Raw genomic sequence first — 21569 nt, forward strand, 5'->3', positions numbered from 1 at the left:
CCAGTTCTGCACATATACCTTCATTGAACTTGTTCATGCAATCATTTATACTGTCCTTAGCTCTCCAATTGCAGTGACAGAATAGCCATCAGTGTTTCTCCCCAGCTGCTTCTGATGCCTGATACCATATAAGCTTAAAGACCTGGAAAAGGTCAGCTTCTCTGCTGAGAAATCCATGCTCCCATGAAAAGGGCCAGGACACGATGGTGTATTTCATATCACCCAAGGCCTTTGGGAGACGGCATGGTTCACAGTGTTCTGTGATCTTCTCTTTTCTTTCCTTGCTCCAAGGAAGTTATTGGCAATTTTCACAGATTGCAGTCCAGCACTGTGCTAATAGAGCTGGAATTACATTATGAACATCATGGATTTTTAAAATTTGGGTTCCATCCTTGAGCTTGGTTGTGTGCCTTCCACCTTCACAACCTTGATACCCAGGTCCCAGATCCATTGTGGAACCTACCAAAGGACTCTGGAGCTCCTGCTTGGGTTTGGCTAACATCTCTCAATGTCAAGGTAATTCAAGTGAAACCTTTCTGCTCAGAAGTTTCCCAGCACAGTGCTACCATGGGTTTGGGGCATAACAGGAAATTCATTAAACATGGCTCATAACTCTTAAGCATGACTTAATATGAGTAAGAGCTGAAAATGCTGAAATGCAGCTGTACTGTAGCACCAAGCAGGCTCAAGCTCCATTTCTCCCCACTCGACCACCCATCTCCTCAGTCTTGAAACCAGAGTCTTTGCCCACTGTGGGTGCTCTCATTGCCACTTACTGTTGACACTGACATGTCTTGTTTTCCAGCAAGTATTGTCTTGCTTGTGCCATCCTTTTTGCCCGTTGCTGCCAGGAGAGAAGGAATAAGTAATGATTGGATATTTTTATGCTTCAAATGCTTTCCTCTGAAGTGGTAGTAAAGTACTGTCTGACATTTGCAGACTGTCCATCTCTAACCATTTGCTTTGAGTCTAAGGATTGACCCTTTATCTGTTCTGCCCCGCACCCAAACAGGAAATCAAACTCCTCCTATGGTTTGGGGAGACTGTCATCACTTCACCTTTCACAGGGACCAGGGCACTCACCCTTCTCCGCTGCCAGCTTATACCACTGATGATACACAGGCATGCAAGACCAAACACCAATACACTGCCTCCAATACTTGCTCCAATTACCACATAGATAATCCAAACAGGAGCTTCCTCTGTGGAAGGAGAAAAGCATTCAGACACAGAAACAAAGAGAATTTAAAGGCTTTTGGATGGAGGCAGGGATGTGATGCTAATTTCCATACCCACGTGGTAATTAAGGCTGATCTTCTTGTCATTTTCTTCTATGAGGTGACAGTTCCACAGCCCTGCAGCACTGACGTTCACCTCCACTTTTACTTCATTCTGCTTTGACTTCTTGATGTCCATCTGAGTCCCATTCACACGTTCCCAGCGCAAGTGGGCATTGGATGGGAGTGGACTAGAGACCTGGCAGGTCAGGGTCATCTCGGCCCCTCTGGGGAGTGGCCCAGCAGGGTTAGCTGAGACTGTAAAGGTAAGAAAAGGACATGTGAGTGAGAGGATGGGAAGATGGGTCCACCTACACTCTTGTGGCTCCCAGGTGTCTGCAGCTCCTCGTCTTTTGAACCACTTCTCCTTCTCTCACCTTTCATCACTACCAGCTCTATCTTGCTCTGCACATATCTTCTATTGTATGCCAGCTGGCACTGGTACTGCCCAGAGTGGTTGAAATGGACTTTGGGGAGTTTCAGTTCTATGCTACTTTCAGGTTTTCTTATCTCAAACTGAAAGCGGCTGCTTTTTTTGGTCTCATGCTGCTCTCCTCGTGCTGTGACGTTGAAATCAAGTAGCTCATAAGCGGTTGCACTTTCCTGTTGTTTCCAATTCAGTTGTCCTGTGAAACCTTCTTTCCATTTTATTTTCCGGAAGTTCAGATGCCATGACAAGATGACAGTGCTATCAGCAGTTGCATATTTTCTTTCCAAATCTGTATTCTGAAAACCTGAATTCAGAAGAGACAAGGAATACAGAGGCAGGGAGATCCATGGCTACACTTCCCTGTGTCCACCCTTGATCTGGAGAGATGCATGCTGTGCTCAGTTGAAACAGGACTTGGAGAAAAGCCATGAGATACCCCAGGAAGGATAAACAGTTAGTGTCTGAGAATGGGTTTAAAGAGCTAAAGCTCCCAAGCTCACCAGAGCTGAGAAGAGCAAACCCCAAGGAGAGGAGGATCCTCTCCTCACCAAGCCGGGAGAGGAAAGTGGGAGCAAGTGTGGAATAGAGCTCAGGCAGCAGAGCAATCCCCCAGCTGCAGTGTTGGAAGCCCTGGGAAATCGACCCTGGAGCACCATCGCTTGGGATGCTGCAAAGTAAAAACTCAGCTCATGAGCTGGAGGGAGCAATGGTTCCTGAGGCAGTGTGTGAGTTGCATTTTTGTTGTCACATACCTAATACCTTCACATCAAAGGAGATGTTCTGATTAATCAATGGAGAGGCTGATTGGACGTGACACATCCAGGTCCCGCTGTCCGTAGCCTCCAGTTGCTTTAACTTCAGTATGTATTTTTGACGGGTCTTTTCTGAGATTGTTGGTCTTACTGTGTTATTGTTACTGTTAAACAATGTGATGTTGAGATCTGGCAGAGTATGGGATGAATTTTGCATTAAAGTCAGCTCAGGGACTTCATTTGACAGGAAGTGCCCATCATAAGAGATTGTCACTGTAAAAAGAAAAAGTGCAGCCAGGAAGTCAACTCCTTTTCCTGCGAGAGAGGGACATGTGTCACAGCAAAGAGAATACGGAGACTTTGTGCCCTGGAGATGGAGGAGAAATGAACTATGATAGCCCAGGCCAGAAGAAATGGCAGCTGGATAAAGAATCCCAGCAGAGATATCTCTCTGAGCTCTACGCTCCACTCACCCCTCCGCTTCTCATGGATAAAAGCCCTCTAATCACTCACATTTAAAGACATGCAGTGAGATACTGACTCTGTGAGAGCCAGATTCACAGATGTAGGTGCCAGCATCGGAGAGCCTTAAGTCCAACACCCTCAGGTGTTTACTGTTGGAGTTGATTTCAGATCGATCGGTCATGGCAGCTTTGCCTTTTGAAAAAATAAGCTTGGTTAGGAGGGAAGAGGTTTCTTAGCCATATACTGGGGAGAAGGGGTGATGAATTGGGAGCCTTACCTCTGAGATGTTTATCATCTTCAAATGACCTTATAAGAGCCTTATCGTACTTCCAGGTCACATGTTTGTCATGAGGTATGTCTCTACATTTCAGGATCACCTCCTGTCCTGCGATCCCAATCTCTGGTTTGTTTTGCTGAGCCATAATGGGGATCAGACCTGAAAGTCAATACCCACCAAAAAAGGCATAGATTCACTTTCTGAAGGGTAGCTCAGTGAATATTCCCCATCCCTCCAGAAAGACACAGATATTTCTCCTCCCTTTCCCGGATACTGGAAAGATTATCCTCAATCAATCAATGCCTTTTCAGCTCCACAGCTTCCCTCCCCTCCGCTTTAGGCTCTTTGCCTGGCTAATGGCTATTCTGTTTCACAAACATTCAGAAATAGGGAAAATACCAGTGGTTGTGGTGGAATCAACATCATTCGTAATTTTGAGATGTCAACAGTTTTACTGAGACAACCTTTTTCCACTGGACAAGATTTAGTTGTCATACTGGTAGCAAAGGCAGGACAGCATATGCCAGCCCTCCTTCACTTCCCAGCAAGATTTGAGGCAAATTTGCTCACCCTTCTTCCAATTTTTGCATGAAGCATGACTGAAAGCCCAGGAAAATGAAAGGGTGAAGTAAAAAAGAAAGAAAGAAGGCTGGCCTAATGTCAGGTTCCTGTTCTTGGGATGAGGGCTATGTGACAGTAAAAGAAGTAGGATGTATAATATTGAAGAAACATTAGGAGTGGTTTCTTGGAAGAACCACTTCCTTTCCTTCACTATAAAGAGGATTTCTGCAGGAGACCTTAAGAAGGAGATGGAGTTGCCAGAGGTACAATTGGGAATAAGGAGGTTGTGGTCTCCTACCACACTCTTGGTAACCTCTCAGAGCTGCCTAACCTGCAGATCTCCCAGGTGACCCTAGTACTAGAGCGCCACAGAAGTGCAAAATAAAAAGTTTACATGAATTTAATGGAGGGTTTTCCACAAGTTACGTATTCCCCCAAGAGAATAGGTAGTCTGCAACATTGCCAATACAGATTTTCAATAATCACACATTGGACCCCAGAAAATGATGATTTTGTCTTAAACTGTGAAATTATAAATCTTTTGCTTTGCTTTTGGTTCTAGGGTGCCTAAAAGATTTCCAATCTTTCTTCTGCAACCAGAGGAATCAAAGCTGAGTATCTGAGAAATGCAGGCTTGGCCTTATTCTGTTGCCCTCCTTTCTCGGAAAATGAGTGCTAAAAAGTCCACCAAACCTTACAACATCAGCAGTCAAACTAAGCAAGCTGGTAGCATCACATTTGTAAGGGCAAATCTGTGATGAGAAACACATGGTTTTGCCCAGGCAGATGGAGGCAGTGTGGAAGGTGCTATTTTCCACTTTGTGCTTGGTGTGCACCCCGGCTCTCAGAGGAACCCCACTCCTGCATCTCTACAAGATGTCTCCCCAAACCTGGTGATGCTCCACACCCTCTGGTTTCGGCTGGTAGGCTCAGCAGGCAGACTGGGAACAACCTGAGTCCCAAAGCTTGAGCTGTCCATGCTGCCTCTGAAATAACAGGACATGGATGTAGGGAGCCTCTCAGCTTCTAGCCCCTGGTCTAATCTCCACTGTATGGCCCCACAGAGAGCTGTTGGGCAGTGCAGGGTAGGCCAGACAAGGTAAGAAGGCAGCTGTCACAGCTTCAAGGACCCTAAAAACACCCCAAATGTTTTGAGGCTTGTGGAAAGGCTGTAAGAACTGGGAGGGTTGGCTAAGCCGAGGACTCACCCAGATGCAGAACCAAGAAGACGGCAAGTGTGGTGCTCACCACTGTGCTACATGACTCCATCGCTGCAGGAACACTCCTCCCTGCCGCAGACTGCAGGGCTGGAAATGCCGTCGCTGCCAAGGGATGCTATCCTGGAAGACACAAATGCTCTGTTAATACTGGTTGATTTTCACACCTCAGTGGATGGGGCCCCATGTTCCCAGTCAGCACCCACCATCCTTCAGTACAGCGAAGTGGAAACTCATTGGTAAGGTCACCAGAGCCCTGTGTTTCAGCAAAGAATCCAGCTGCAGTGTTCCCTCTAGAGTTTGGTATTAAACATTTCATTTTACTCATCCCTAGGTTTCTGGCATTCATTGGACTGCAGATGTTTATATTGCCAAGAGTTCTGTGCCTTTTTACTTCTCTATGGTGGGTTATCATCACTCTTGCAGCGATTAAGGCTGAACACATACAGGGCTGCGTTAGCAAGAGCACAGCCAGCAGACTGAGGGAAGTAATTATTTCCCTCTATTTGGCACACCTGAGGTCTCATCTAGGATACAGGATCGAGTTTTGGGCCCCCAGCACAAGATGGATGCCAACAAACTGGGCAGAGTCCAATGGAGGGCTACTGGGATGGTGAGGAGGTTGGAGCATATACAGGGAGAGACAGAAAGATGGGTTTGTTAGGGAGAGGAGAGCCAAGGTGGGATCTAATTTCAGTCTCCCCTTATCTAAAGGATGTTACCTAGAAGAAGGAGCCACATTCTTCTCAGATGTGCACAGGAAAGGAGCAGCCATAGGTTGCAGCAAGGAACCGTTGACTAGATAGAAGGAAAAATTTCTTGCCACTGAAGGTGGTTCAGCATTGGAACAGATGCCAAGAGATGCCAAGCAGTCCCCGCCCTTGGAGACGTTCTGATGTTCCCTGGACAAGGCCCTGAGCAACGTGTTGTAGTTTTAGAGTCAACCCAGCTGTGAGCAGAAGGTTGGACTGGAGACCTCTGGAGGTCCCTTGCCGTCTAAATATTTCTGTGTGATTTTGTGATTCTATGATTAAGGCCATCTTTATGCTGTTATCAATATTTTTCTTTAGTTTGTTTTTTGCCTACTTATCTCTTACCTTGAAAATCTCAATAACCACCAAGTCTGACGTTGTTGGAAAGACTTGCTTGAATTCTTAGGACTATTCAACAAAAAGTCTGGGGAGAAGGGAGGAATGAGGTCCAAAAGAAGAAGTTGCGTTGATGGTAACAACACCATAAGTGGGAACTGGGAGCTAACTATCATGTTAAGGTGAGTTATCAAATTAGATGAAGTATCCGACTGTAGCAGAGACCAAGTGCTGGTATCAGCTGCAGCTGGGTCAGCTGGCAAGGTGAAGGGGACCATGGCTGCTGGTGCGAGGAGACTACCAAGCTGTCTATCCCTAAACCAAGGCATATATCACAAAAAGGAAGCCAGGCAGGTTAACTGGTTTGGGGAGTGAGTAAAAACAGTGAGGCAACCTCCTTTCTCTAAAAGCAGGCCCTTCCCGTGCCGAGAGCATGACAGACTGAAGGCTGGGGTCATAATGGGATTGAACTAAAAAGAAATGCAAGAATAATTTTATACAATATTTATATGTATTATGTGCAATATTTAGTATAATATATTCTATTAGAGGATAATTTAATATTGAAATTAATGTAAATCATCAGAGCACACAAAACTATCAAAGAGTAGATGAAAACATCTGCACTACATTTACAGGGAGATCAGGTCAGCATGACCTACAATCCGGAGGCTAGACAGGTGTACACACATGCACATATGAAAAATACAGGTGCAAGAGCAAGGCAGCAGCCATGTACACCATCAGAAGAGAAATAGATGGCAAAGGCACAGTCAGAGAAGATTTGTGGCTTGCCTCGTGCAAAGCAAAAAACCCATCCCAGCCCCAGGGAATATTTGCATGAGCTGTTTTGTGCAAAAACAGTAAAACAAAGGAGCCAGTGCGTGTCATTGGAGAACACTCCTAACAAGATGCAGCAGCAATGAGCAAGCAGTTTGCTGGGCTACGCTACAGAATAAAGAAAGGGGCAACAACAAGGCATCTCTATATGTCTCACTCAGAAGAAACATCCATAACCGAGAACTGGCATAGGGCCCCGAGTAAGATCCATTCCTGAGGTGACAGAAGAAACCTCATCCCCACTGTGAACACTCGTGTCACCAGTCCCAGTGGGACCAGCAGGAAAAGTTAGCCCCCAATCTAAAGTGATATCTACGAATTAACAGGGTCAGCGCTAGGTTTCAAATATTTTAAGTCATTAAACTTCATATAAAACCTGAAGGTAACGAACAGGTGAAAATTAATGAAATTGCTGAGTCACACACCATCATTTTGTTTTGGCTGGGAATCTCTATTTTCCTGTCATCTTACAGCTTCAGTTTGTTCTTCACCTTCTTGCTATCTGGTTATTGAGCAAACCCACACAACCAGAGCACCGTGGGACTCGTGAACTGCTGACCTTGCACAGCTTGGTAGATGCAGATTGATGCATCTTTGTTTTTCTGTTTCTTCTCATGGTTTCACATGTTCTGCATTCCTACTTCATTCACACTAATCTTTGTATTTCTGTGGCAGATCTCTACAATATGATGTTTACCACCTACATGTTACAAGTCAGTGGGGAAAATGGGTTGCCTTCAGCTAGCATTTCTTTCACACTCATTCTCTCTCTCCCTGTTTATCTCTACTTCTCGTGCATGCCACTTCCTATTTTTCCCCTGTCTTTCTATCTCCTTCTGTATCCCTCCAGGCCAGATCACAGGCAATGCTACTCTGGAGTTTACGGATCTCAGTAAGCAAGGCTCTCCTATGTTAACTGAGCAAGCTGCTCTCATTAGCACATGCCTGCAGCAGACCCACAGCCTCCTTACAGCCAGCCCAGCTGTATCTTATGGTGGTACTCATAAATTAAGTGGTGTCAGGGAATGTTCCCAGGCACTGGAACACACTCATCAGTCCTGTTAAATTGCTAGAACATTTCCTGACACATTTTTGGCCCAGGACAACTCTCACTCTCCTGAGCAACTCCTGGGATGCATTTAGGTGTTAGCATGGGCCAGGGACCACTCCCATTAGGCAGCTGGCATGTAGCCAGTTCATTTTGGAGGTTAAGTGAGTTTAATAACCCAGACCATCTCATGCCAGTTGGCCTCTGTGCCAGAAACAGTCCAGGCATACTTGATTTATTAGCATGTCTAGCAACGGAGGAGCAGGACTCCCTCCCAAGTTGTTTTGGGTTTGTGTGGTGGGGTTTTGGTAGCAGGAAAGGGCCGTAGGGCTGTGCAGAACTGCAGCCTGTGGGAAGGACCCATGCCAGAGAAGATTGTGGAGGGCTGTCTTCCGTGGGAGGGACCCTACGCTGCAGCAGGGGAAGAGTATGAGGAGGAAGGAGTGACAGAGAGAATGTGTGACAAACTGACCGCAACCCCCATTGCCCATCACTCTGCAGTGCTGGTGGGGAGGAGGTAGAGAATTTGGGGGTAAAGTTGAGCCTGGGAAGAAAGGAGGCATGGGGGGAAGTTGTTTTAAGATTTGGGTTTACTTTTCATTATCCTGTTTTGATTTGATTGGTAATGAATTAAATTGATTTGAGAAGTAAAACCAAACCTTAGAACAGCTTCCCCTCAGCCTTCCCTCCTTCCCGCCTCAACTCCACTCCTGGTTCTCTCCACCTCCTCCCTCCAGTGGCACAGGGGGACAGGGAACGGGGATTGGGGTCAGTTCATTACATGTTGTCTCTGCCGCTCCTTCCTCCTCAGGGGGAGGAGGACTCCTCACTCGTCCCCTGCTCCTGCGTGGGGTCCCTCCCATGGGACACAGCCCTTCATGAACTTCTCCAACGTGGGTCCTTTCTGCAGGCTGCAGTCCTTCAGGCACAAACTGCTCCAGCACCTCCTCCCCCTCCTCCTTCACTGACCTCGGTATCTGCAGAGGGGTTTCTCTCACATCCCACTTCCCAAACCCGGCTGCAGGTTCCCCTTCTCAAATCTGCTCTCCCAGAGGTGCTGCCACCGCTGCTGATGGACTCGGTGTTGGCCAGCTGTGGGCCCGACTTGGAGCCGTGGAAGCTTTGAGCAGCTTCTCACAGGAGCCAGCCCTGAGCCCCTCTCCTGCTACCAAAACCCCGCCACACAAACCCAAAACACAAGTGAACATTGATTTCCATTTCATTTTAACTCCCCTCTCTTATTAAACTGGTTTAATTTCCTTCTTGACTTATTTTAATAATCCCTGCCTCCCTGAGGGATAGGAAAAGGAGAGCTGAGGTAGTGAGTGGTCTTGCTCCGGGGAATAAGGCCCACAGGACCAAGTCTGGCCTGGAGAACATCTGCCTGGGAGAGGGGCTGGCAGGCCCTCGCTCCTTCCAGTACCGAGCCCCAGCAGGCAACGGCTGCAGAGAGCTCTCCCCAAGGCTGGCACTGGCATGGCACAGGAGGAAACCGAAATTAAAAAAAAACAGAACAAAAAAACTCAGCAACCGCTACGGATGCAGAGCAGGCCATCTCCCTCTCTCAATGCGTTCCTCTGCCTCTTTCATGCAGTGTGGTTTTCTTGTTTTCTTCTCTCGCTCTTGCTTGTGGCTGTGCTTTTGATCTGGCAGCAGCTCACTCTGCCGGGTCGGGGGGGGCCTCCCAGCCCTCCAGCCCCAGAAGGTCTCCACACCTCAGCGGCTGCTGCTACACTGCATTTTCCCTTGCGGTGCCTGCCAGGCGGCAGCTGGGGGACACAGCCGCCTCTTGTCCCTGCACGCCAAGCAGTTGGGCTTGGTTTGGGGGCTCTGGGTTACAGAGGATCACCCTCTCTCAGTTTAAACATCTAAAGCAAAGCTGATCCGGCTCTTTTACTGAGTAGCGGTTTCTCTGAAATTACTTATTAACTTTAAAGCAAACATATGTGAGCAGCAGGCAGGGTAAGAGACCAAATGCAACAAAAACGGCCAGCAGAGAGCAAAGAGACGATAGCAGTGAAGGTCATTTCACGGGCTCCACTGTACCCCCCAGACTGGCCGACGCTGCTTTCATTTCCCCTTGAGCACATCTGGCCGTTCATCTGAGAGCAGCTGCCACCCTTCGGAGCTGCTGCAAGAGGGATGTGCCGGAGCAGGGTCCACCGGGTGAAAGCTGCCGATCCCCCTGGAGACAGGTCCCACCGTCAAGACGAGGCAGGGCAGTGAGGCCACTGTCTCAGCGCCAGCCAAGCTCCCTTCAGCCATAAAGTCCCCCTGGCGTAGCTGTGTGCCTGGACCCATGTGGAGACCATGAGAAACGGCTTCATCTCCACAGCCCGGGCTGCTCCCTACGGCTTCTAACCCCTCCGGCAGCCTAAGGGGAAGCCAAGACTGGCCTTTGCCTCACGGACATTTCAGCACTTGCTTTCTGAGCTTTTCTTCCTCTGCCTATCCCCATTCCTTTCCTCCTAACCCTCCTCTTTTTGGCTCCACAAACCATCTTTCATCACTGGAGGCTGTGACTAGCAAAGGCACTGAGATGACCGCTGAAGGCAGGCCCTCCATCGCCCTCCCAAGCCATGTGCATGCTTGGGATGATGTTCAGGTATCATTAACACAGCTGCCAAAATAGGAACAGCGAGATCTTACCATGCAGTTTACTTGATGCACAGCCCAGACTGGAAAAGGATCCATGTACATATCGATGAGTTCAGCACAGCAAAATGGCGTATATCTGCCCATTCAGAGCAAAAATGCATCCCTCCTTAATTTTGTCCCTGGTGAATACAGGGTTGCCACACGAGGCTGTGTGGCAGATCGCGTGGGCACCGTCCCTGGGCACCCAAGAACCACGAGCGGGAGCGGGACAGATGCTCAATTTAGATGAGGCAAGCCCTGTCGTACTGCAGGCAGCTTTGGCAGCCATATTTGTGAAACACTGGGGAGGATAAAAGGAAAGTCTGTAAATCGATTTGAGGCTAATGTGCACCAGGGCTTTAAGAGGACTGCTCAGTTCATAGTGGAGAACATTAAGTAGTAACCTGTGCTCAACCTTAATGCACCATGTAGCGAAATATCTGAGGTGGCCGACAAAGGTTGAGTAGGATACACCACCTGAAAGTTGAAAAATTCAACCAGAAATGAAACTCCTCTTTTCAACAGTGCGGCAGCCTATGGAAGGGGAAGGCAAGTCTCTTTTCTGATGTCCTTAAATTGAAAAGATCCCTCTTTCGCCAAGAAATCCTGCTCGCTCAGCCCTGAGCTAGTGGATCAGGCTGCATCAGCAGCCAGTGTCAGGCAGTGAGCCAGTCAGCCTGGATTAGCAGAATAGACCCCTCTGGTCTCAGCACGTACAGATGTAAGCAGACGTCCCTAGTTTGCTAGAGACTGGCATCTTCTTATTTTTCAGGCTTTTTTTAGAATAAAGTTCCCCTTCCTAGAGGGCACGTGGAGAAGGTAATAGCAAGTGGCAGCTGGTGGAGGGCTGTTCCCCAGTGCATTTCCAGCCCTTGGAGATATATGGTCACCAGTGACAGGCCCTCATATTGGACATTTTTCCCTATATGTGGGTTTAAAAGATCTGTGAGATCCCCAGGCTCTGAGGTGGGTTAAGCTTTTCATAGATCCCTTTTTTTTGCCCCTTTCAGGGAAACATCTGGGGAGACAAGCACTTCTTAGTTAAAACTAAAAGGCCTTGGTGAATTGCACAGCCAGAAGTATTATCGAGTCAAAGGTTCAAGATGGTTTTACATCAGACCTTTAAGTGGGGCAAAACCAATCCGCCCATGCCGAAACAGCAACTTGTGTGGAATAGTAAAGTTCGTAACATAAAAAAAAAATGAAAACAGATTGGCCTCTTTTCTCAGAGAAAGAAAGAAAGAAAGTTTCCTTACCTCTTTTCCTTCCTCGCTGCCTCTCTGTTTGTCTCCTTGTGTTTGTCACCTGCCGTAATTGATCTCACCCAGCTACAGCTGAAACAAAAGAAGAACGAAGTTGATGTTCAGAAAGCAGCTCAACAGACGTCGGTCTTGATGTCTCCTCCTCTCCAGCTGGAGCGTCAGCAAGGTCTTGCTGCCAGTCCAGGTTCTGCTGACATCCGCCAACCTCTCTAGGTAGAGGGTGATTTTCCAAATGCATGTGATTTCGACTTTGGGTGTGAACAGAAATGGAGACCATAACGGAAGGCAATATATTGCAGCGCCTGGGGAGAATGAGTGTGTAAAACAGAGAGAGCCTATTGGCCATATGGCAGCTGATGGGAGGCCGTAACAGGGCTGAAACTTAAAAGCGAACTGTTGGAAACCGGTTCTGCTCTACTGACAAAGAAAGCTCACAAATGATCGTGTTAGCTGAGCAGATCTGGACCCAGCCTGTGCCTCTGATACTCGGTAAGAGCAAGCTGACCTCCATTTTCCAGCCTGTCTCCTGCATCAGTGCTAAGAGGAGGCACCTCTGAGGAGTGGGCCATGGACCTGACCCCAGGGGTTGCACAGAGGGAGAGGAGATCCCTGATGATATGTTAGGGGCACCCGTCTCTGGAGTATGGCTGAGATTTGGGGTGAGATGAGAGAATATTTTCTTTATAGCAGTGGTGGGTTGACCTTGGCTGGTCACCAGCTGCCTACACAACCGCTCTCTCACTCCCCCTCCTCTGCAAGGCAGAGGAAGAAGATAAGATGAAAAAAACCTCATGGGTCAAGGCAAGGACAGGTAGATTGCTCAGCAGTTACCGTCATGGGCAAAACAGACTTGACTTGGGGAAAATTAAGTTAATTTATGGCCAATTAAAAACAGAGTAGGATAGTGAGAAATAAAAACAAAACTAAAAACACCTTTCCCCAGACGCCTTTTCTTCCCAGGCTCAACTTCACACCTGACTCTTCTGCACCTCCTTCCTCCCCCCCAGCGTTGCAGGGGAAGAGGTGGTGGGGGCTGCGGTCAGTTCATAGCACTTGGTGTCTGCCATTCCTTCCTGCTCATGCTGTTCCCCTGCTGCACCATGGGGTTCTTCATAAAGGGCTCCAATGCGGGTCCTTCCCATGGGCTGCAGTTCTTCATGTTCATCTCGACGTAAGAAAGACATTTTTTACAATGAGAACAATCAGTCACTGGAACAACCTCCCCAGAATCCCCATTGCTGGAGGCTTTCAAGATGTGATGGGACAGGGTGCTAGATAAACTCATCTAGGGCCCCTTTCTCAGGAAAGGCTGGACCAGATGATCTTTCGAGGTCCTGTCCAACCTGGGCTGTTTCTATGATTTGACAATTCTAACTGCTCCAGCGTGGGCTTCTCTCCATGGGCCACAGCTCCTGCCAGGACCCTGTTCCAGCGCAGACTCTCCAGGGGCTGTGGTGTGGATATCTGCTCCAACGTGGACCTCGATGGGCTGCAGGGGACAACCTGCATCACCGTGGTCTTCTCCAGGGGCAGCAGAGGAATCTCTGCTCTGGTGCCTGGATGGATCACCTCCTGCCCCTCCTTCTTCACTGATCTTGGTGTCTGCAGGGCTGTTTCTCTCACATCTTCTCAATCCTCTCTCACAGCTGCTGTGCTGTGTTTTTCACCCTTTCTTAAATATGTTATCACAAAGGCACCACAGGCATCCCTGATTGGCTCAGCTTTGGCCTGTGGTGGGTCTGTTTTGGTGCTGGCTGAATATAGCTCTGACTAACAGGAGGTCAGCTCCTGCTCACATCTCACAGAAGCCCCTCCGCTACAAAAACCTTGCCATGCAAACCCAATACAAGGTTACTCTTAGGTAACCTATACTGCTACTGAATCTCAGCTGTTTCCCTTCTCTGTAGGGTGGAGGAGGGGGCTTTTGTGGTTTTCCACCCACATTTGGTGTCTCTCTCTCCGAATCCCAGCCTCAGCCAAGACGGCGGAAACCCACTGAGCCCCAGACGTGTCTGAGATTTCATCTCTGTGCCACCCACTCTTCTCCCTCTGGCAGTGACTTGCCCCTTTGTCTGGAGGACAGGGGTGCAAGATGCAACCAGGCTTTGGAGGAGCAGGGACAGACAAACTCATGGAGGAGCAGGGACAGACAGCACTGAGGTTCATAGTGTGCTACCAGGTGTGAAAAGAACAGCACTGATCAGGCCTCAGCTGCAACAGCTGGTCCATTAGTTGTCTTTTTGGAGAAAGATGAAGCTGTCCCATCAGGATGAAAGAGCCACCTGCGTGAGACAGAAACTTCCCAGTGTGGGACACAGGCTACGGGACAGGACGGGATGGGACAGGATGGGATGGGATGGGCACCTGCTTTGCCAGTGTCCAGAGCCTGTGAAAGCCCTGTTCCGAGACATGGCTCTCCTGCAAGAGCATACCGCATCACATCAGTATCTTCAAAACACTCTCACATGCCTGCAAATAGAAATGTCCCTTCTGGTCCCTAGCTGCCAGAGAGGGGCTATCCTGGGAAAAACAGAGCTAAGAAAAGGCAGATTGGGGTTATAAGACCCTGGTGTCTTGGGGCTTGGGGCTCTGGGGCATTGAGCTGATGCTTCAGTTGGCATGGATTCCAGCTTGCATTTTGTCTCCCCAGCAATCTGTAATGCAGAAACACTGGCTTGTTTTTAAACAGTTGGTTTATGTCATTGCAAATATCTACCAGAAATAGCATTCCCTGAAGGGGTAAAGCTTCCAAAACGCACTTGAACTTGCTGCAGAGTTGCAAGGAGAAGCAGGGCTGTGGGTCTGAGGTGACAAAGCTGCAGGCTTGGCCCCCCCCTCAGACCTATTCTGACCCCAGGGAAGGGATTCAGGAGGGAGCCTCATCTCTCAGAGCTGCTACAGCTGTGTGGTGAACAGGTACCTCTGGGACTGAGGGTCACAGTGTGCGGTGACGTGTTTGTATCACTTTCATCCAAGCATCTCAAAGCACTTTGCAAGCATTAATTAAACATCAGAATCCAAAAGGGATGAATAATATTAGCTAGCCAGTCTCTCTTCTGAATGTAATATTTCTCATAAATATTCAACTGGTTTTTAAATTCCACACCAGTCTGGTTCTCACCTCGCTGGGTCAGTTGCTGTACTGCACCCATGGGGAAAGTGGGGCTTATCCAGCATCACACACTGACCCTGTGGCAGAGTGAGAAGAAGAGCCCGAGCACTACACACCGCTCCCCCCCAGCCAGGTTTGTGCCTGTCATGTTTCCCTGTTTTCTCCCCTGCAGACACACTCCCCACCCACCCCGCGCTGTCTCTCTTTGCTCTAATCCCATCACCAGCAATATTTTCGCAAACCGGGGTTGGCGAGTAACAGATTCTCGTGGACGTCAGTGGAGAGAGGAGGCTTCCAGCCTATGCTGGGTGGACGTCACGATCTGCAGGGACACGAAGTCTCTCTGAGGAAGTGCGGAAAGGGGAGAAAAGGATCTCAGAAATCAGGTGTTGAGAAGGACCTTTTACTGACCCCAGTGGAAAGCCAAGAAACCTCCAGAGACGGTCTCCTTAAAACCAAGTTCCCTGCACATCAGTGAGGGCTAGGAGTGTGCCTGTGAACCCTGGTGGGTGAAGGGTACCCAGATGTAAAAAAATTAGCAATTGCTCAGTGGTACTGGAGAGACGGAAGGACAAGTGTTGAACACAGCATGAAAAACCCTGTCTTCGGGCACCTGAATGTCAGTGGCTTCAAAGGCCAGGAGCTTTCTCTTTGCAACAGAATAGCTGACACCTGTTGAGCTTGTTGAGGAGCATTTCTGAGACAGGCATGGAGAGCTAGAAACAACCAGCCATCTGGTGAGGAGGCCTGGTGATTTGCCCCAGCACAGCTGTGTGCATCAGAAAGGAGGAAGGCTTCCAGGTCGTACTGGGGGAGAAACACCTTTCTGCAGGTGCTTGGAGTCTTCCTGCAGAAGGTTAAATTGGCAAGAGAGGACTCTCCAAGCAGATCTCATGAAGGTTCATTTGCTGATCACGGTGGAAAATCAGGAAATCTCCAGAGATGTTCTTCACGAGTCAGGGGTGCCCTGTATTTTGGCAGGAGGTGTAAAGTCTGATGGAGGAAGACTAGCCAGATGATCCGGGACGTCGGGGACTGCTCGGGGGCACTGGAGAGAGGGACGGTCCAAGAACCACCAACCACCAAAAGTGTGTCACCAAAAGTGACAGGGGCTAAAGTCATCCCAAACAAAACTAAGCTGATGTTAAAGACGTGTCAGAAATGCAACAGGCAGGAGAGGAGGTGGCTGGGGGAGTTTTTGAGGACCTGTACGGGACAGGTATTACTTGGTATCTGCCTATTCACAGCCTTGGCAAAAGGAAGGGAGGAAGGGGGAGAAATCATTATGATGCACAACCGGAGGGGTTTGATCCGTACAGAGGGTCTGGAATATCGCGCTGGAAGCGGCTTGAGGCTCGGAGCATTAAAGCGGGATGCAATCCAACAGCACACGCCGTACGGTTTTGCTTCTGAGTACTACGCGTCACAGGCGTTTTTGCTTTTAACTTCCCTAGCTGAAAGCGAAGGGAGGGAAGGACCCGGGCGTATGAACCGGTCACCGGAGAGCCGAGCGACGGGCGCCCACAGCCCTGAGGGAACCGGTCATGGATGTCACCCGAGAGCGCAAAGGCGGCTGGGCGGGAAATCCTCGTCCCGCCTGGACACTAGATGGCGGCAGAAAGCCGGCCCGAGGAGAGTCAGCCGCCTCAGGCTGAGGGGGGGAGAGGAGAAGGGACAGCAAGGGCCGCCCCGCCCCGGCCGGGTGTCCCCCGCCTTCCCGCCCTGGCCGCCCGCCCGCCATCACCCCCTCAGCCCAGGTGCCCTCCTCACAGGGCTGCCGCCATGAGGCCCAGGGCTTTGCCACCGCGTAGCCGGGGTTTTGGGGCTGTGGGGCCGGGGCGGTGGGGGACGTGACACACAATTTGGGGAGGAAGGGGGACCCTGGGTGCCTGCGGTCCCCCCGGGTGTGAGATTTTGAAGGGCCTGAGCGGAGGGTGCCGGCTGCGCTCCTGCTGGCCCCCAAAGCTTGTTAGGGAGTCTGCTGGTGCCTCCTCCTCGGTCCGAAAACCTGCGTCGTTTTCCATGAAAAAAGGGGGATGCTGACCCGGTGACGAGAGAGGAAGACACCCAGTGTTTGTTAAAGAAGAGGAACACGAGAAACCTCGATAAGAACCAGAACTAATAAGTCCTGTCAAGGGCGGCCCTTGCGCATCACCCCCTGCCGTTCTTCCCAGGCACAGAGAGTGGCCCATGTCCTCTTACCCCCAAAACCCCCAAACCCATCCCTCCGGGTGGGGGTGACATCCATTTCAGACTACACCAAGTGATGGCTTTTGGAGTGAGTTGCATTGAACTAGCGGGCCAGCAGGACGGAAACCTAGGAGCAGAAGCTCTTGAGCATGATGGAGGCAACAACTCTGTAACGACTGTCCCAGGTGCCTCGGATCTTGCTGGGTGGCACAAGATGCAGTGTTCCCGTAAGGAGCTTGGTTTGAGGGAACCTTTGGAAGGCAAACTGAAGGACCCCAGACATCTTGGTTTTATTCACTGCTGCATCAAAGCGTGGAAGGAATCCAAGCAGAGTAGGAAGGCATGAGTTGTTTCGGGGTGTTTCTCCAGAATTGGTGCTGATATTGTTCCCACCAATTTGCCAAGCAGATACAAAACTCAGTGTGCCTTAGTGTCCTAGCTAATTCGAGATCTGGTTCTAATTTTTTATTATTTTTAAAAGGCAGTGCAGAATGTACCAAGACCACAGTAGATATGTTGCTTCTAGCTGCTTCTTTGTCAGATGACACTGTTCGCTAGCGCTTACTTAGCCTCTTACTTGAAATACCTCAGAAGTCCTGGTTGCAGAACATCTGGACCTAGTTATGATTTTCTTTTCTGATAGTGCTGGTCTTTCGTATCAAAAAAAGATTAATTTGGAATTAAAGAACCTCTTCCCATTCCTTTTGGAGGAGTCAAATGCAAAGCAATTTGCATGCATGACAGTTTCTTTCCCTTCCTCTGCCAAAAGGGAATCCACTGGATTTCCTGTGTTTTTCTCAAGCTTTCTGCTTCTGCTATGATGAAAATATTTATCTGATTTTTGCACCTGTAGCTCTATCCTTGTGGAAAAGCATCAGGTTTCTTTCCTTCGTATGACATTTGTTTTATTTGCTGTTCCTACCTAGTGACTCCGCTTGGGACAGATTTCCAGATTTGTTTGCTTTATTGTACAGGCTCTTGGTCCTTCCACTTTAACTCTACTGATTTGTCTTATGCCATTTTGATTCAGAAATATTTTCATACTTCCTAGTGTTGCTCCATTCTTTCTCCTGCAGCATTTGGGAGGTAAAGCTTCCTGTGGCCGTAGGCAGTTATTTCTGCATTAGTGGCGGCTGGCTTTCGAGCATTTTTCCTTGAGGTCTGTCAAACAAGGCAGCTCAGTGGCCACGCTTGTCACTTTTGGCAGTGCCTGTATTTTGTCAGTAATGTTCTCTGCATGAAGTGCTCTGCCAGTTACAAAAGCAAGACTGCAACATCTGTGAAGCTTCAGATATCATTCTCAGTGCTTCAGAGCTGGTGGAATTTGCATTTTTATTTATACACAACCATGTCTGAAGCCTTGTAGCGTTTGTAGATGTTGTCACCCTAACCTACACAAATTATACACCTCAGCCACCGTTGTCCTCTCTATTACAAAGAAAGTATTTTCAGGACCTGCTACAGGTATTATAACAATTGTGGAGGTGCCTATTGTATACCCAGGTCTTGCAGTGTAACCGTACATAATTGCGTGAATGCCTTTGGTCAAACTGGCTCCAAGTATCATCAGTTCTTGGTGGAGATTCATGAAGCAAGAGTAACTGTATTACAGTAAAAATCCAGTGCTCAGCTTGTGTTTTACATCTTGAACAGCTTGCATCTTTTCCTTGTCCCCTTGGAGCTGCAGGGCTGACCAGGGCAATGGATTGACCCTGCACAGGGGCAAGTAGGACAGCTCTTCTGTGCACCTGAGACTGGCCCTGGGGTGGAAAGCGAGGAGGAGGAGGAGGAGGATTAAACTGCCAGTTGTCATCAGAGGCAGCCGTGGGGCCCAAAGGTATCTGCATTAAGACATGAGTTACTAGTGTTCAAGGAGGTAAGCAGCAAGAAGGCCAAGTATGTAGATGGCACAAAGCTATTTAAAATTGTCAGAGGGCTAGAGAATGACAAGAGCTTTGGAGACACGTAAGAAAGCTGTGCTCATCAGCAACAGGAAGGCAAATGAAGTTCAGCATCACTGTTCCCAAAGTCATGTAGCTGGAGGGAAAATGTAAACTGCATAAATACTTCTAGGCTTTGGCTTACTGTAACTGTACCAGGTCAGGCAAGAGCCCCAGGCATCACAACAGGCATTCCACTGAGGACACAGTGAACAGCTCGGTACAAGCTCATTGTTGTTCAGTGGGGAACTACAGTCAGAAGAGCAGACAAGAGGTCAGGAGCTGTGAAGGGCAGGATGGAAGTAATGTGGAGAAAGGCACCGTGCCTCCATGTAAGCCAGCACTGCTCTCCCACAGGGCTGCTGCCTCCTCTTCCAGAACAAAGGATCCAAGGACAGTTGACCATGCATAGAGATGGGCCTGAAAACCGTCAGGGAGAAGGTCCCCAAAATCTGGGGTTTGTACCTGAAAAGCAATGAGCCAGGAGGGGATGGGGAAATAAGGAAAAAGGGGTGTGATAAAAGGCAGTAGAATAATGACCGTCCAAGAGATGATAGATTGGGAGTCCCTCTTCTTCCAGCCTTTGTGACTGGAGAAAAGAAAACAGATGATGAAAGCGGAAAGCTTTGAATTCAAAACTGATAAAGAGGAACAGTTTTCACACAATGAATAAGCAGACCCAAGGACTGATTGCCAGAGGAAGTCAGAAAGTACAAGAAAACAGCAAGATTTAAAGACAGACAGGGCACGTACCTGAGCAATGAGAACATCCAGGCTGGTAACAAACAATGCTAAAAGTATTACCTACAGGAGGAGAAGCATCCCACTGTATGAGAAGAGAGAGCAAATCGCTGTCAGGCACTGAGAGAATATGATGTGGTCCTGCTGAATATTGGACTGCCCCTTAGCCCCGCTGGGGCTAACCCACCTTTTCTCTGTCTCCAAAGCATCTGGCAGAGAGAGGAGACTGAGCTAGACAGATCACTCCAACCTGAAAAAATTGCAGCATTATCATTTGCCTAGGAAGATGACTGGTACCAGGCTGGACTGCCCTGCCTTACGTTGGTTCTGTTTCAATGTCTGCCTGAAATTACGTGGAACAGTTGAAGCAGACAAGCATACCTTGCACCTCTGCTGCATTTCTCTAGGACTCAGTTGAGAAATGGCTATCATTTTCAGTAAAATACATGGCTAGCTGAGTAGGTAAAGAGCTGTGGAGTCCATACATGCTTCCCAGAGTGGGCTAGCTGGGACTTTTTGGGTAGTGCTCCACTACCCGCAGTCTGAGGATCCCAGAGCACATTCATTACCTGTGTGCCTGAACCTCTTGTGGGGGGAAGGTGAGAGCCACATAGCAAGAAGGCCTCTTCATGTGCCTACTGAAATAATGAAAAGCTGGCCTGCTAGTGAAGCCCTCTACTCAAGTCAAGAGAATCTTCCATCCTAAACATTGAGAGCTTAATTTTTGTACCACCACCTCCTTGAGCAGCTACAGCCTGGGGACTCATATGGGAGAAATTACTTGTGTGACTCTCTTTACTAGTGAGGCTTTCTTCTGGGGTGGCATGCAATGACTGTTCAAAAGCAATACCGCAGTCCTCCATGGCTCTTTGGAGAGGAGGTGAAGAGCATTCTCTGACTACATGAAACCTAAACACTTTGAAAGTCTTGAGAGATGGGACGTGGCGGACTCACGCTTACATTACTAAGTACATCTTTAGCAGGAGGAAAGTGACAGAGAGCCCTAACATCAGTTGAAGATCTATCAGGAAAATGTGAGGACTAAAGGAATAAATGAAGGAATGAACAGGGACAGCCAGACAGGAGGAAAAAAAAAGGCTCTGAAGCACAGCAAAAAGGAGAGACTGAATCTGTGATTCTTTCTTCTCTAGTGGCATTTAATTTCCCCTTCCCCACTGTGAAAATGTCAGCAATTAACTGGCAACTTCAGTAAAACAGAACTGAAAGAGAAGGCAGCAAAGTCCTTAGAAGTTGCTTCACACAGGCAGAGGTACACCCGGCACCATCAATAGGCACAATCCTCTACAAGCACACGCAGGAGCCAGCAGGTTTTTTGTCAGACGGATTTATTTTAGGTTCTAAAATGAGTTTCTAATATAATAAAATGCTCAAAATGTGCAACATGTACAGTCCTCTGTGGGGTACCCTCTGCCACTGGATGAACTTAAGAGAAGGGCAGAGCGGGGAGAGGGAGAAGAAAGCGGGCAGGGAGGAGAAAATGCCATCAGGCTGCAGGGGAACTGGGTTCCAGCCATTTCCTGCATCTAAGTGTCCCACCAGTGAAAGGTTGTGAGAGAGGCTGTGAAGGAGGGGCAAAGGGTGGGAGACAGAAGTGGCACTGAAGCAGGGAATAGCTACTGGCTCAAATACTCCCAACAGCTCCAAAGCGTCTGCGCTGCCTGCCGCCTTACTGCAGTGGTGAGTCCTGTCTTGCCCTGGTACACAGCTTCCA

At 48.7% G+C, this 21569-nt stretch overlaps 1 protein-coding gene across 1 annotated transcript; it reads right to left on the reverse strand.

Annotated features, from left to right (window-relative positions):
• Positions 1–772: 772 nt before the first annotated feature.
• LOC126048957 (T-cell surface glycoprotein CD4-like) lies at positions 773–5041 on the reverse strand. Its single transcript, XM_049824559.1, has 8 exons — positions 4971–5041; positions 3202–3360; positions 2973–3116; positions 2460–2732; positions 1655–2011; positions 1293–1535; positions 1084–1202; positions 773–844 (listed from the first exon to the last, which is right to left on the reverse strand). Exons 1-8 carry the CDS (start codon positions 5029–5031, stop codon positions 773–775), a joined length of 1428 nt encoding a protein of 475 aa, XP_049680516.1. The 5' UTR covers positions 5032–5041.
• Between the last annotated feature and the right edge of the window lie 16528 nt (positions 5042–21569).

This window comes from Accipiter gentilis, chromosome 21 (genome assembly GCF_929443795.1).
Source record: "Accipiter gentilis chromosome 21, bAccGen1.1, whole genome shotgun sequence".
NCBI lineage: Eukaryota > Metazoa > Chordata > Aves > Accipitriformes > Accipitridae > Astur > Astur gentilis.

What these genes read in the sequence shown, in the direction of transcription:
- LOC126048957 (XM_049824559.1), bottom strand. Translation starts at nt 5,031, where the DNA reads ATGGAGTCATGTAGCACAGTGGTGAGCACCACACTTGCCGTCTTCTTG. An exon ending in CTCACTGCATGTCTTTAAAT is followed by an intron (nt 2,733 to 2,972) that starts GTGAGTGATTAG and finishes TTCTTTTTACAG; the next exon opens with TGACAATCTCTTATGATGGG. An exon ending in CTTTGATGTGAAGGTATTAG is followed by an intron (nt 2,012 to 2,459) that starts GTATGTGACAAC and finishes TTCTGAATTCAG; the next exon opens with GTTTTCAGAATACAGATTTG.